Source organism: Struthio camelus, chromosome 3 (genome assembly GCF_040807025.1).
Source record: "Struthio camelus isolate bStrCam1 chromosome 3, bStrCam1.hap1, whole genome shotgun sequence".
NCBI lineage: Eukaryota > Metazoa > Chordata > Aves > Struthioniformes > Struthionidae > Struthio > Struthio camelus.
In genome coordinates this window covers 102,000,110-102,016,730 of record NC_090944.1, presented here as the reverse complement: position 1 = coordinate 102,016,730, position 16,621 = coordinate 102,000,110, and the positions used below count along the sequence as shown (strand labels likewise).

Here is a 16,621-nt window from a genome sequence, read left to right as displayed (position 1 = left end):
ATTAGTGAGCACTTATAAAGACTACAAAAGTAAGATGATTGACAAAGACAAGCTGTAAGATGTATTTCAGCACATTTCTTCTGCTTGTTCATTCATAGAATCAGCTAAATTGTGTTTTTATATCAAGATTTAAATAAACAAAACCTTCACATTGAAGATCCAAAAATGTATTTTATTACTTAATCTGATTTGTGCTTTAAAAATGCTTTGAGGCTGTTTTGTTTTTAAATATATGAAGTAACATTTTTCAAAGTTTAGTTCTGAGAATGGTCTCTGTTAGCATTTGAGCAATATGCTTTCAGAGATATTACTGACACTAATCTTTCAGATTTTAAGCACCTATCAGAAACACTGTTTAGAGGCAGTCATTCTCACCTCTACCTCTTCAAAGAATTTTATGCTTTCATGCTTCTTTCTCCACAACAGAAACAACTATTAGCTACAAACTATATTCCCAATTCTTTCATGCTATGATAAAGCATGTAGTTAATTTTAAGCTCCATTAAAATATATGGCATACAAGTGAAGAAAAATTTATAATTCAACTACTGTTTTTCTTTTGCACTTTGTGATCATTTTTGCTTGGCGGACAAAACAAGTATAAAACAGATCCAAACAATTCTAAGGTTTTACATGAGATATAAGATTCAGCAACTGATAAGAGCATAAGAAGTTGTTAAGCTACTGACATGCACACCTCAGCATACTTATCCAACTGTATTTATTTTTGGGGAGAGAGAATAAAGTGCACTGAAATACAATATTCCTTTGCATTTTTGAACACGAGGTCAGTAAATACAAACACACGATGCTCTAAAGCCATCTTAACTCTTTTAGGACATTCTACTTAAAGTAACTGGTATCTTCAAGCCCTGAATAATTTTAATTGCTCCCCAATGTGCCCTTGTGAAATAATAAAAACATTTTTTGAAATAGACGGAAAAGCGATTTACCCAAAGCCTGCACCAAGGAAAAAGAATTAGAATAGCTAACTCTATTTGTTAAACTTCAAATATAGCATCTATAGTAAAACTGATTTTCTTAGGATATGAAATTTAACCCTGCTTCCAAGCTTTGTATTTAAATGACACTTTACTATAGAAATTCTGTTAATTGCAGTTACTAAACATTATTACTAGAACAGAAACTTTCTCAGCTATCTATTTCCAGCTGAAGGTTCCTGAATCTTTCTTTAATATTAGTGGAAGCTATTTTCAAAGGAACCATGCATGCTGAGCCTATAATCTTCTATGGGAGCTAATTTGTTCAATCCATCCGAAAAAGCAGATGATCTGACACATATCTTCAAGCAATCAAATTTAATAATGTCCTATAGTGGAACTACATATATTGATACTTCAAAGCATCAAATCTCTAAATTTGAAAATAACTAGAACAGTTTATGAATCGTTTGGTTCAAGTTCAAAACAAAACAATTTTTTTTTTTAGTTAGAATACCACTTTTTGTTCTTTCATGACTGAGAACCAAAAAGGAGAACATCTGACCTTTTCAATTTGTTCTTGCAAAGGAATGACAATTTTTTTATTGTTTTCCAGACGCACAATTTGTTTCTTGAAGTTCTGTTAGAACTTAGTAGGTACACAAGGGATGACTTTTCATTAAGCCTGGTATAGGTTTTCAAATCCTAGTCATTTACAGACAACTGGGGGATAAAATGCTCTCATAATGCCCTCCTTATGAATACTAAGATTCACCTCAACCGGTCTTCGCATCCCAAAACTTTTATGATTCTAAGGGCCTACCTTCACATAGATCTTGGAACACTTCACAATTCAGAGCACACATGAACTTCTAGCTAACAGCAGGTATGAGGTAAAACTTCTTAACCTCTAGAATTAAGTTCTGTAAGTTTTACTTTAATCTTTTCTGTTTTGCACACGCAATGACCTAATGCATTATGATTGAGTGATCACAATGCATTAGGTTACAGTAAACACACTGTTTGAGTTCTTAGGTGGCAGAATGATAAAGATTAGCATGATCCCCTGTGTGGATCAAAGTTTAAAAAGATGAACGCTTTAATTTTAGTAAACAATGTCTAGATCTTTACATAATGGTTAATAAACCAGGTCCACATTATTCTTTCCTTTTCACAAGTCACAACAAATGTATCAGTTGGTCTAAGATCAGCCAGGAAATCAGTCCTGCTTTCTGTTAGGACCTGTCTTTCAGAGGAGACAGACAAGATCAGAACTACATTCGGGTTACATCACAGTTATTTTATTCTAACTTTAGGCAAAGTTTCCAAAGAGCTAAAGTTTCTTTAAAAATGTTTATCCCTCACACTTTGGAATATCATCTTCTGAAGTTAAACTGAAGCATTCTTTCCGGGCTTCCTCCAGGCTCAAGACGAGTGCATCCCTATGAGTAACAAGTTGAGCAAAGGGGGCAAGAGACCTGCACGAATGAGCAGGGAACTCCCGACAAAACTCAAACATAAGCAGAAAGGATACAGAGAAGGTAGAGATACTGAATGCCTTCTTTGCTTCAGTCTTCATGCTAAGGCCAGCCCTCAGGAATTCCAGACCCTGGAGAAATGAGAGAAAGTCTGGAGAAAGGAAGACTTTCCCTTGGTCAAGGAGGATCGAGTTAGAGATCATTTAGGCAAACTTGACACCTACAAGAAGGCCATAGGGCCTGATGGGATGCATCCGCGAGTGCTGAGGGAGCTGGCAGACATCATTGCTAGGCCACTCTCCATCATCTTTGAAAGGACATGGAGATCAGGAGAGGTGCCTGAGGACTGGAAGAAAGCCAATGTCACTCCAGGCTTCAAAAAGGGCAAGAAGGAGGAGCCAGGAAACTACAGGCCTGTCAGCCTCACCTCCATCCCTGGAAAGGTGATGGAACAGCTCATCCTGGAGGCCATCTCTAAGCACGTGGAGGACAAGAAGGTGATCAGGAGTAGTCGGCATGGTTAAGCCTGATTTCTCCTTGGTGAAGCCAATCTGATAGCTTCTATGACTGGCTGGGTAGATGAGGGGAGAGCAGTGGATGTTGTCTACCTGGACTTCAGCAAGGCTTTTGACACTGTCTCCCATCACATCCTCCTAGGTAAACTCAGGAAGTGTGGGTTGGATGAGCGGACAGTGAGGTGGATTGAGAACTGGCTGGATGGCAGAGCCCAGAGGGTTGTGGTCAGTGGTGCAGAGTCTAGTTCAATGTATTCATCGATGGATTACCCGGAAGAAGGGACAGAGTGCACCCTCAGCAAGTGTGCTGATGATACTAAACTGGGAGGAGTGGCTGGCACACCAGAAGACTGTGCTGCCACTCAGGGGGAGCTGGAGAGGCTGGAGAAATGGTCGAAGAGGAACCTCAAGAAGTTCAACAAAGGCAAGCACAGGGTCCTGCACCTTGGGAGGAATAACCCCAGGCACCAGGACAGGCTGCGGGGCTGATCTGCTGGAAAGCAGCTCTGCAGAGAAGGACCTGGGAGTCCTGGTGGACAGCAAGTTGAGCATGAGGCAGCAATGTGCCCTTGTGGCCGAGAAGGCCAATGGTATCCTGGGGTGCATTAGGAATAACGTTGCCAGCAGGTGGAGGGAGGTGATCCTGCCCCTCTACTCAGTGCTAGTGAGGCCACACCTGCAGTACTGGGTCCAGTTCTAGGCTCCCCGGTATAAGAGAGACATGGAACTACTGGAGAGAGTCCAGTGAACGGCCACAAAGGTGATGAAGGGGCTGGAGCATCTCTTGTATGAGGAAAGGTTGAGAGAGGTGGGACTGTCCAGCCTGGAGAAGAGAAGATTGAGAGGGGATCTGATCAATGTGTACAAGTATCTAAAGGGAGGGTGTCAAAGGGATGGGGCCAGACTCTTCTCAGTGGTGCCCAGTGATAGGATGAGAGGTAATGGGCACAAACTGAAACACAGGAAGTTCTGTTTGAACATGAGGAAAAACTTCTTGACTGTGAGGGTGACGGAGCACTGGAACCAGAGGGTTGCCCAGAGAGGTCGTGGACTCTCCTTCCTTGGAGATATTCAACAGCTGTCTGGATGCGATCCTGGGCAATGTGCTCTAGGGGACCCTGCTTGAGCAGGGGAGTTGGACTAGAGGATCTCCAGAGGTCCCTTCCAACCTCAACCATTCCGTGATTCTGTTAATCAATATCTGTACAGTAACATCAATGAAAATGAATTTTCTGCAAGACTAATACTGCTATATACAGTATCATTCTCACAGCAAAACCAAACAGACAAATAAGTTTGCTTTGTCTTACAAAGGAGCACAGACAGCACTGCAACCAAAGACAATGTTTTGTTAAGAAAGGCATGCTGATTCCAGGCTAAAGTGCCAACAACATCTCAAAAGAAAGAGCACGAGCCTGACTGCAAATGAAGGCATGGAAGAAGGTGTACCAATATGTTGGTATAATCCAGGAGTATTGCTTTCCCATAGGGAAAAACAAAAATTTTGAATGTATAAATAGTTAAAAAGATACTCTTACCGTTCCAGGCATATGACCTCTTTCCTGTTTGCCATTTTGAGGACTACCATTTTTCAGCTTTTTTTTCTTTTTTGCTGTTTCTTTGTGCTCTCTCTGTTTATTTTGTACTTCAATGAGGACAGAAATGAAGCTGTTTTTCACTTCCTTCTCAAACTCCAACTCATCTCGTAAGGCCAACTGCTGTACCAGCTCTTCAGAATAATCCTTAATGGCAGTCTCAATTTCTTCTAGTAGTTCATTTAACTCAGCAACAGACAATCTTTTTACTCCTGTAAATAGTTCATATAAAAGCAATCTGTCAGAATTTTAAGCACGAGAATACCTGCAGGAATTACAAGAAGAAAAGTGCTCTGAAATTTTTCAAAACAAAAATTCAATTCTGAAACTACATAAAACAAAACAATTCTCCTAAAGGAACAAACTCATCACAAAGGAAACTTGACTAATAATCAGAAAACTGTTAAACTTTTTGCTTGTTTCTGGTAAGTCTGAGATAATCTGCAAATATGAAGAGTGCTCTGTACTTCAGGAAGCAGAGATAAGCATTCACCTTACAATACTGACAACTCTGTTAACTATTACTTTCCATCTGAACTCATTTTCAAAATAAAAGGTCCTCATATTTTCTGACAAAACAATTAATCCTGTGATATCTCCAGAATCCTTGAATGTATGGCCTGCAATAGTACAGAAACTACATATACTCTACATGTGAGGGAATCTTCTTAGGGATATTGGTATGGTGTACGTGCAAATTAATAAAAGCTTGTGTCAAACTTTTAAGACAAGCTTTTTAGATGCATTTAGTAGAAGAAAAAAAGTCACTTCTTTTTTTGTCTGGGAATTGTAACAAAAAACGTGGCCTTACATCCCCTGAAATGAGGGCCTACGCCAAAAGTAGCTGACATGCTCAAAGCTATGCCTGCAGCCTGTAAAATAATGGTTTAAAAAACCAGAATAAACATCCCTAGTTTGCATTTTAAAGGTACTATCATTATATGCTACAGACAGTGAAATCATTATCACGAAGAATGTGCTGAGGCTGAGTGAGAAAGTTCTTTGAAGCTACTTTCTGTTCTAGAACTCACTTGTTCAATTAAATGTGACATAGCTTATCTAGGTGTGCCAGATATTTTTTTCATTGACATTTGAGAAATAGATCGTCTCAAAGATCTGGTTACACTGAAGAGTATAATCTAAGGACACCGTATAGATGGTTGTAATTATTTAGTTATGTTCAATTAGCCCAGTAAACTTTGCTACGAAATTGTTATAAGGGAAAGCCCACGGACAAATGCTGGAAAATAGAGAAAAGCTCACAAACTACTATAAAGCATAGCTGTCAGAAGCATCAAAAGGTAATAGATGAAACAAGATTTCATCTCTTAAATTACAGCAGGGAAAACTGGTTGGAGAAAGCTCCTTTTCACTTATTTACTGAAGGAGAGGCAGCGAAACCTGCCTCTCCTGTGGCAACGAGCCACAGTTATCTTCAGAGTAGTTCAAGCCTTAAATTCTGTTACAACAATGTAACAGTATAGGATGCTTAAGGCTATAAATTTCAAATAGTTTGAACAGTCTGCTGCCTGTACTGTTGCGTAAACTATTCTAAACATGCAGCACGTGGGTTGTGGCCTCTACTTGTAACGCAGCATCTGGGCCATGTCACAGTTATTGCATGCCACAGAAGGTCTCACCACAGCAGTAACTTTTTGCAAAGTCAACTCTTGGTTGTCAGCGCTAGCAAACAGCAATGTCAATGCAAACGTAAAAGGGGGTGAGGGAGAAAGACAAACTCAACGGTAAGATTATCTGGTGCTCTCTGGGTGCAAGTAGCAGAACAGGCCTTCCAGTCTGTAAAACTCAGCATACTCTGTGGTAAAAATTAATACGAGTAAATGCAACACACATTCAGTATGCAGTTCAGTTAAAAACATTTCTCTTCACTTTCAGCATGCATTAAGTTGCACCGCTCTATTGTTTGACTGTTTGAAAGAGCAACAGAGAGTACGAGGGAGTCCCAACATTTAAGAACCAACTAGACAGCCTAAAAAGCAGTTGTTCAAAAAAGACAGAGGCAGAGTTACCCCATCGTAATCCTCACTTGTTCACGACAGATATGTCGGTAAAATTATAGCCTACAAAAGGGCAACACAGAAACTACTCACCTGATGCAGTTAATGAGGACAGAGTAATTCAAATGCAGAAAGTCTACATGGATTATACCTTAGGTTTGTGGGTTAAAGGGCTTATCTGTGGAACCAGAATTATGACTGTTTTTATTTCTGGAATGTTTTAATGCAAGTATTTTCCCATCCAATAAGAGAATAAATAAATAAATAGAATAAAGAGAGCTTTGATTTCCTGCTCTCAGTCCTAAAGATTAACAGCCCTGATTTGTCCTACAAAAGCCAGAGTAAGCTTCGCACACAGAAAAGTTAGCAAGAACTCTCCATAAAACAGTGATCTGAAAGATGTTAAAGCAGATCCTGAGGAACTGGTGACGCAAAGTTAAGACTATCTGCCAACGTAACTCAAGGCATCAGTTGGTCAAGACAGACCTTTCAGCCATAAAGAAGCAACAAAGACGAACCCCTGAGGCAAAGCAAAATAAATAAGATATGAAATACAAAGCAAGCTCGATTAGCTCAAAACCTAAGGGCATATGGAACTGTCAGAAAAGTAGGCAATCTTTTGGAACAAGCTGCACTTTGCTTTCACATTCCTGAAATGTATGTTTGAGACAGCTAAGAGACTAAACATGAAAAAGGAATCTCCTCCATAAATCTGAAATGTAGCAGAAATTGTGGGTCACGTCATGGAATCTCAGACAAGTCTTCTGCATCATCTGTACAACTTATTGCTAGGCCAGACTTCAGCAAAGAAAGCACCAAATTTTCTAAGACGGACCGAAATAGGAGGATCTGATAACAGATACTTTGTGTCACAGGTTAGTTAGCTACAGGTTTCTTTTAATTATATTTCAGCATATTACAAGGAAACAATAAATGTAAGCTCTCCTTTGTTTTTGTATAAGAAAGAAGAGATGTTTCTCCTTAGACCAGAAGATGATGCAAAGTTTTTTTTTTAAACCGTTTAATGTTTTTGAGGAAGAATGGAAGTGGAGAAGAGAGAAATGGTCAAGGTCCTTACACAGAAAAAGCAATGGTTTCCTTACTTCTGTGTTGCTGTGCATCAAGACAAGTGATTGAAAACCCCAAAGAAAAAATATTTTCTTCATCTACTACACAGGGAGATCAGCTAAAGCTCTTGGAAAGCTAAACACAAGTAGCATACTGCCCTCAAGAAAGTGTCTCACAGTGCAGAATATATACATTAATAAAGTTTAATGAATAACCTATTGTTAAGTCCCTTCATTATCTATGAAGGGACTTAATTCCAGGGAATCAAGCTTTAGCACATTTGCTTTCATTTTTAATTCTATAAAGTTTTATTTTTATTCTAAGGTGCATCAGTTAACAGAGGTGAATTTTTTATTTATGCTTTAACTACAGCTTAACTTTCATGGTATTTTGAAAATATTTTTGCATGCAGGTATTTCATAAGTAAGACTTGTTACAAATTAAGTACATGGCAAATGCACGCATTAAACTATTTTCAATAAGCATAAGAACAAAATATTAAAGAAATACTACTTACTTTCTTCATAACTGTTGTTTGTACTGGATCTCTTGAGCGTCTGAATTTCCTGGGAAAGCATGGAGAGCCGATCTGACTGGGTGGGTGTTTCATCATCTTCTGGATCAGGTGATTCCTGCATCATCTCCTCTATTTCTTCAATCACCTTCAGAAAAAAATGAAATCCTTATGAAACTCTCACTGAGGAAGACAAACATCCTGCAATTTGAAGTGAATCTGTTGAGAGCTTAAGTTTACTTTCTCTCAATTAGTGGAGATGCTGCAGGGTGGAACTAATGCTGAGACTAGGATTTGGGAGGATCAAAATAAAAACATATTGACATTTCTTCCGTTCCTTTCTCTCCTTGTTCTCTGAAAATGAGCCTACCTTATTAAGATAAATTGGTGATCTTATAACAAGCAATATGCTGAAACCACAGTTATTTCCATATGAAATTACAAATGGTTCTGCTCAAGACAACTGATTAAAGAATGAGCTTGAATACCTTTCTTGAATAGTCAGTTGAAGGAAAAAAAAGCAAAACAAAAAACAACAGAACCAATTAAAAAACTATTTTTTAATTTCACTACACTTTTCTAAGAAGAATTACTTTGTCCTTCTACAGATACTTCTACAGATACTTCGTTACATATAGAACAAAGATGATATTAAAGAAAGGCACCCAAAGACATTTAGGAGAAATGGAATTCCACGTTCTCAGGTCTTGTCAGTCTTTTTCGACTATTCTTCTCTGCATCACCTCCAATTTGGCAACACCTTCCTGTTAATCAGGCACCCAGACCAGAATGCAAGATTCCCATGACGTGATTATCAAAAGCAGTACTAATACCTTCCAGAGCAAACAAGATGCCCCATCCCTTTTTCTGCTACTATACTATAAGGCATATTGTATTTGCTCATTCAGATTTGTATTAGCTTATCATCATCTTATAACTATTTTATCATTATTATGAAATTATCTACAAATGCCTACAGGCAAGATTACAATGAGAGACCAAAGAAGGCCTGAATAACTTAAAATTCTACTGCGCTTGTGTGAATGGAAGTTTTATGAACTGCTCTGCTGCAAGTTGAAACTGATATTCATCTCTGGGCATAAGGATCTGAGCCAGATAAAAAGCATGAGAACAGAAATGCATAAAGGACTTATTTTTCATCATAGAAATGACCACATTTCCACAGGCTAAGCTATTAATTGAATACCTGAATAAACAATAGATCTACCTTTGCAGATCTGGAGGCTGTAGACCTTGCTAAGATCCATCTTGCAGTCAAGAAGAGCTGAGGCAGGTCAAGCTATCCCATCTCTTGTACGCTCAATAACCATGCTCATCAGAGTTCCCATTAAAACCACAAGAAAAAATACACTCTTGCATTTGCTTACTAAAGCAGGATCTTAACAGACAGCCATTCTCGTTAAAATTGCTCTGCTGAGTAAAGTTAACGTAAGTAAATTCACAGCTTTAGAACAGAAGCCTTCAGAGCCAAGTAAGTTCACAGCTTAATAGCAGAGCTGTTGATCTGCTCTAAAATTAGGCAAAATTTCCAAGGACTTCTCACTAACCACAAAGACATAGGGAGATGCGAGAATTAAATGTCTATGTTGTCACATCCGAAAACCCCAAACTCTACAGTAATACTAACATTCTGAAAATGTTTTTGCTACATAACATGCATCTTTAACCTAGCAGTATTTCTAACTAATTTATGGTAAGAAGCAACCAAAAAAATTTGAAGTGGAGAACTGACATAAGAAGATTTCAAAGACCCTGACTATCAATCTCATCTGAAGCAGTGGAACACTATTTTCACAACGAAATCTGAATGACATGGTAATATCGCATACATTATTATGTGCTTTTAAATAAAATCAAATAATTTAAAAAGCTTAGCTATTGTAAAGATTTGTAAACAGCAAGGAAGAAGAACAAAGCTGCACTAAAAAGAAATATAGCTACACTAAAAGAAAATATTATAACAACACTACCTTTTTGCTGAACATTTTACCTGTTCTGCTGTGAAAAGTGGTTCATCATTGATGCAGGAAACAATGATAGAATGCATATCCAACTGTTCTCTCAGCTCTTCATCATCTGACAGGTCAAGATTCAAGTTGTCATTTACCTAGGAAGCATGCATATACATAAAACAAAAGAAGAACTAGCATTAAAGTTTTAAGAAAAAAAAACAGGTTCCTTGCCCACAATAACAGAATCAAATGATTCCTGCTGTGAAGTACCTGAAAGTTGAAGTACCTTAATAACTGAAATCAAAAGTGTACCTGGAGAACGTTAAGATATCTGTTACCCTAAAGATAAAACCCCGCAGGATATAAAAACCATGTGCACAATGATAACACAGATATCTGCGGGGAAGGCAGTCAATCCTATATAGATATTTAAATCAGGTTACTGTCTTAAATGAAGACAGATATAGATCAATCAGTGTGGGGTGAAAGCCTACACAGAATATTTAATATTGCATAAATTTTATTTTACTAGCTTTATATACTTACTCCTTTGCATAATGAAGGACATCAAAAATGTTTTTTAAAAAACAGAAAATAGGTATCTGCTCTGATTATAAAAAAATGAAACTTTGTTAAAGATCTGTCTTAAAAAAAAAAAAAAGTAACACTCTTCCCACACAATTATATCTATCCTTCAAACACAAAGATGTAATTATAGTCTGAAAAGTCTTGAATTCACTGAATAAACCAAAAAACGTAAGTCCCCTCCTTTGTCAGTTAGGTTTATTTTACTCTCACACACTGATATACTCTAGTTTATTTACCGTTCCATTTACTGCTCATTTTTTCTGCACTTTGTCTGTTACCAGATTCCAGCCAAACCAACGCAGAAAAACTAAATTCATCTAGTATGACAAATGTCAATCTTAAAAACAATTAGAAAAACCACAAACACACAAAGCCCATACCCCTCCATCGTCAAAAAGCCCCACCCCCTACCTGTTGCCATTTTCAGTTCAACTGTTCAACTAATTTTTGGACTAATTTACAAACTTTGAAATCAGCTATATAAAGTCCACAGTCTCACTGTATCAGTTTTTAATTTTTTTGCTTGTGTAGTTCCTCCAATCTTCACAGTTTCCTTGGAAACTTACATAGCTCTCAGATTCATTTTGGAGAAGCTATTGAAATCCCCAGATAGCTAGTCTATCATACGCCACATTTAGGGGAACCCATACAATTTGTATTTCTTCAGATATCAGAAGGAAGTCAGATGTCCAGAATCTGAATTTCAATAACCATGCAGTGATAGGACTCCATGAAAAATATCTGTTCACCTACCACACGGATACAGTTTTGACAGTCCTTAATGTCTGCAGTCCTCAAACAGTTTTCCATTTATACAGGAATACGTTAACATCTATGAGATAGTAAGTGAGAATAACAGCTTATCTAGAAAGAGGCCAGATACCCTTCCCACCCGCCCAAGAAACAACATTCTGAGAGACCATCAGAACACATTCCGACAACTTATGCTAATAAATTACCCCAAACAGCCCAAGCTAGAGCTGATACCAAAAGGATCATCTGGCCTTCCATCCACACTCCATGCCTTTGTTTCTGCCCTCACATTCCTACTCGTTGCGCTGGCAATATGGGTGTTTGAACTCGCCTAGTTGATCGACTCAGCGAATAACCTGGTTAAAACTGACCTAACAAAAAATATAATAAAAAAATCGCACAATCCTGTTCATTGTACCACTCAACTACTTCTTTCAGTGTCGGAGCTATATAAAAATATTCACAGATTTGTAAGGTGAAGCAGCAAAGATTAGATAATCAACCTCATTAACCTTGCAGTTTTTCCCTCACAAAGCAGGAAGAGAAATATTTCAAGCCCAAGTCCAATGGCACATTATTAGTTTCAAACGCATCAAGGAAGTGCTGCTTAGCTGTTAGTATTCACTGTAGAGAAAGCTAAAACAAGCTACTAGCTGGACCAGATGTGCTGTCACATATCCAGAAATACTGCTGAAGCACAGAGAAGTAGAAAAAAATTGCGTCAAATGCTCCCAAACAGATGCACTTTACACATCAAAAGGCACACCAGGTGGAGTGAAAGCTGAAGAAACTTGAGATATGTTTAATCCATTAATTGATTTTCCTCTGCTGGCAACATACCTAAGATTCTTTCTAAGCCAGTAACATCACATTTTTAATGCAGTTCATGCATTGCTGTCTGTAAACAACTTACAAAAACTATATTAAACATCTTTCCAATATCATACCTAGTTCCTTATCAAGAAATCCATCAGTCTTCTGGTTCATCTTTTCAGTCATAGAACAAGGGAACAGGCAACTGTTTTTACTTTACTGTAAAGACTGAATTACTCTAAAACCACTTAGAAAATATTAACAAATCCTCTATTAATAAAAATCAGAATAAATCAAGTCAAATTCAAGAAAATAAATAATCAGACCCAAACAGAAACAGAGTTCCAGACTGTCATCCTCTCCTGCAGAAAAAAATAATTTTTTTTCGGGTATCCTTTTCACAATCTTTTTTTCTGTCACTGTAAGAAAAGTAGCTGTGGATTACTTAACGGATAGCAAAAGTCAAACACTCATTTATTTTCAGGTTTCACACAGGCACGTGTTTTTACAACTAAACTTCAGTATGTTTAAAAGATAAATAACCTGTTTACTCAGAAGACTTTGGAGACTGGAATTCCTCCCAGCTTTGCTTCCTAAGTGTTTTAACTGACTTTTCAGAAGATCACAGGACAACTGTTTCTTTAAATCTCTGAAACTTTTCATTCTGTACTCCCTCTTTAGACAACTATTTTGCTTGTTAAATACAAACTGAACTGTTGCATTTTAGTATCTCCTGGGTCTTCTTTCCTGCAAATGAATTCACTTTAGCATCTATCTGACTGTCGAATGAGGTCATCACTGAAAAAGTCCACAGTGGATTTACTCAATAAGAATACCCCCTCCTTCCTTGCCCCATCACGGACTACTTCAGCATGAAAGGCCAGGAGAAAGTTTTTATGCCAAACACTTTCACGATTTACAATTTTGCCTATCATGCTCTGCTCTGGCGAACGTTAGCTTATTCACTCATCTAAAACTAACCCTTATATACTTCATATTGAAGAAAAGCAAATACATATCAATGGTTATCAGATGGTTATAAATCCTCTCATACTTATGCCTAAGGCCAAGCACAAAAAATATTTTAAGTCATTTAAGATCAACACTATTTTGTACAAATATAAATTGTTTTATTTCCCCTGCTGAGCATAAAAGAGCCCCAACAGGGTATTTTTGATAGTCAGAACTTACCCCTTTTTCTGAAAGATTCAGTGTTGGCAAGTGCAAAGCTCTGGTGTGGGAAGATTTCCAGTCAACTGGCATTACGTTACCATAATTATCAGTCAAAGCATTCCAAATCCTGCAGAGAGGAATAAAGGAACAAAAATGCAGACCTTCACATGAATAGCAACTGATCAGCAGTTAACATATTTTTAATGATAATATATTTCTACCAATAACTATTTTTCTCTCTAAATACTCATCTACAAGTTACTGACAATATTTTAGTAATATTCTGAAGTCAAAGAAAAAAATGTTTTTGAAAGGCATCCTGTATCTCTCTTTTTAAATCTCAAGTTTATGCATGGCAGTGAAATAACAGAATAAAAAGACAGCTTCATCAAAAATTATATAACCATATTTGAAATCTCTTTTGGAAGTGGATGAGCCCTTCCTTTGATGAAATCTCAGGCAAGCTATAAGCTCTTTTCCCAGTGTTACTATTTTCCTTGCCTTTTGCACCTTGAAATTCGGAATTAGCAGAGGCTGAAGAGCAACTTCCAAGCCAAACCTCAATTTTTACAGCTTGTTTTAACTGCATCTGTAAAAGCTTCTTTTTTTTCTATTTAGCTCAGAATAACGAACAGGCACAAGTTATACTAAGATCCAGCAGAATTTCATTTTATCCAGACGCACTCTTGCTCAGCTCAGCTCCTCACTCTTGTTTACAGTTCATCTTAACCACGTTCACACTGTACAACAAACTCTGGCCTTGCATGTGCTGCAGTACTTTGAGACACCAGTTCAGATTTTGAAACAGAGCAGCCCTATTAGCAGGTTGCCTCAAGTCAGCTAACAGTTGATGCATACTTGGAGTGGTTGCCTAGCTGGGCTCAGAGGAGGTCAGAGACTCAGGCAGACTCCGAAGGGCAGGCAGACACCCTAGCACTGCACAGCCACTCTAATTCAGGGTTCTCTATACTTATCTCACTCTTTATACCATAGATACCTCGAGTGTGGTGTTTTTCTAGATTATTTTCTTAGGATAGGAGATACAGTCTAGTTATGTCAAGGTAAAAAAAAAAATGCTGCAGTATTACTAAAGAAGATAAGCCAACAGTGAGATTTGCAGCTACAAAATAACGTGAAAAGAAAAACAGCATAGCTCAAAAAGACTCTGTTACTCAGTGAATAAAACATAATTATAGTTGCGATTTTCTCCGAGATTCTCTTCCGCATCTAAACTGCTTTCCACATATGATTTCAGACAAACACTGCCCTGTGGGCATTTTACAAGAAGCTAAATAAATATTACCTTCAGTCACTTTGTGCTTCAGAACAGTTACCCAAAAGGGAAGAGACACTGAGATATGCACTTTTTTTTTTGACAGTTACAAGCCAAAAGGCTTAAAGCCAAACTAGCGCCAGCGGCTCGGCCAACCCTTCCCGGTTCAGGTCGAAAAAGCCCGTCTGAACTGCCGGTGCCAGGCCCGCCGGCCCCCAGGCCCACGGCGAGGGCAAAGACCTCAAGCCCTGCTCAGACTGGGCGAGAGCAGCCGACCCCTAAGGCAGGATAAAGGGCAGCGCGGGGGCTCGGGCCAGAAGGCCCCGAGGCGACGCTTTCAGACAGCAAGGGCTGAGGCCGACCCACAGACCCCCTACGGCTCCCTCCCCCCCTCCGGCCCCACACCCCTTCCTGCTGCCTGCGACGGCCGCCCCCGCGACGGCCGCCGCCGGGCCCTGCCCCGCCGGGCCGCACTCACTCGTCGTCCTGCAGGGCGCTCTGCTCCGTGAGGGGCCGCAGCGCAACGCGGCTCTCCCCCCCGCCGCCGCCGCCGCCGCCGCCGCCGCGGGCCTGCGGGGGCTCAAAGCAGAGCGACAACTTAGCCGCCAAATCCCCCGCTCCCCAGCCGCCTTTGTCGCGGGCCGCCTCGGGGCCGCTCCCCGCGGCGGGCTGGAAACCCGAGAAGTCCTGCCAGTCCCCCGGGTCTCGCTGCGAGGCCGCCATCGCCGCCGCCGCCGCCGCAGCAGGAGACACCGGGCTGCGCGCCCCCGGCAGCGACACTCGGCGCTGCGCGCTCCCGGCCCCTCCCGCAGCGCCGGCCGGGGACGGAGGGGGGCGGGGGGAGGGGCGGGGCGCTTGACGGCGCTGGGCGGCCCAACGGCCGCGCCCCAACGGCCGCCGCGGGGGGCGGGGCTTGGCGCGCGCCGCCGAGGGGGGAGGTGCTGGCGGCGGACGGGGCGGCGCGTTATCCGCGGCCGCGCTGAGGCGAGGTCGACCCGGCGTCTGCGCCCGAGGGTGAAGCGGTGCCTCCCGGCCACGGCGGGCACCGAGCAGCGCTGAACCTGCCTAGAGCGGCCGTTTGTAGCCGGCGTGGGCTCGGGTGCGTTGCCCGGGACCACCCAGCCTTTGCCCCGGTAGAGGCACGGGGCGCGGCCCGCAGCCTGCCCTGTGGCGGCGGCGTGGAGACTTGCTGCGAAGGGGGAAGACCGGTCCCGGAGGTGCTGCTGCCGCTAACAAAGACGCCTTGGAAACAGGCATTTCAAAGGATACCGCCGTGCTTCTGTAAAAACTGGAGAGTCGCTGCTTAATTTTACCACCGCTAGAGAAAGCGGAGAGATGCGTTTGCGGATTTAAGCTTCGACAATGAAAAGCATCGTTTCTGGAGAACTGGGGTTTCTCTCCAAGGAAGGTGATGGCTGTGGGCCTGAGGCCTAAACGCAGTGCTTCTGAACAACGGGGCAGTTCACTGGGGAAAAGGGAGGGAAGGGAAAGGAGGAATGTTTGCTGTAATTTCATTGTAACCTGGTAAGCTGGGGATGCGTGGGTTTCGGGTTATTTTCAGAATTTGGCCATCCACAAGCATGAAATGAACTTTTGGAAATACTTGGTTTTTATTAGCACATCGTCACTCCCCTTCCAGTCCTTTTCTGTCTTTTATGTGACATCTATTTGTACAATAGCTTATGACAGGCTTTTTTTAATCTAGAACTTCTTTGATCCGCTGTAAACTTTTGGCATCCCCAGTAGTACCTGGCAAGAAACTTCTCCGCTTGAAGAAGACTCAAAGCAAATACAAGATCTTAAGTTTCTTTTCATACTTCCTACTTGCTATTTTGAAAGAGACAGCAAGTGGAAAATCCATCCCTTGTTCAGCTTCTCCATGCCGCACAGACATTTAAAGACATTTAAAGATTTATCCT

The 16,621-nt window shown here is 40.5% G+C and overlaps 1 protein-coding gene across 1 annotated transcript in view; it reads right to left on the bottom strand.

The window, feature by feature from the left end:
* FEZ2 (fasciculation and elongation protein zeta 2) overlaps positions 1 to 15,525 on the bottom strand; it is a 32,090-nt gene extending 16,565 nt beyond the window's left edge. The window contains exons 1-5 of the mRNA XM_068939365.1: positions 15,181 to 15,525; positions 13,448 to 13,556; positions 10,141 to 10,257; positions 8,133 to 8,277; positions 4,473 to 4,741 (exon numbers count right to left, since the gene is read on the bottom strand). Coding sequence (XP_068795466.1) covers positions 4,473 to 4,741; positions 8,133 to 8,277; positions 10,141 to 10,257; positions 13,448 to 13,556; positions 15,181 to 15,425 — 885 coding nt within the window. The 5' untranslated portion in view covers positions 15,426 to 15,525. The remainder of the gene's footprint in view (positions 1 to 4,472; positions 4,742 to 8,132; positions 8,278 to 10,140; positions 10,258 to 13,447; positions 13,557 to 15,180) is intronic.
* Between the last annotated feature and the right edge of the window lie 1,096 nt (positions 15,526 to 16,621).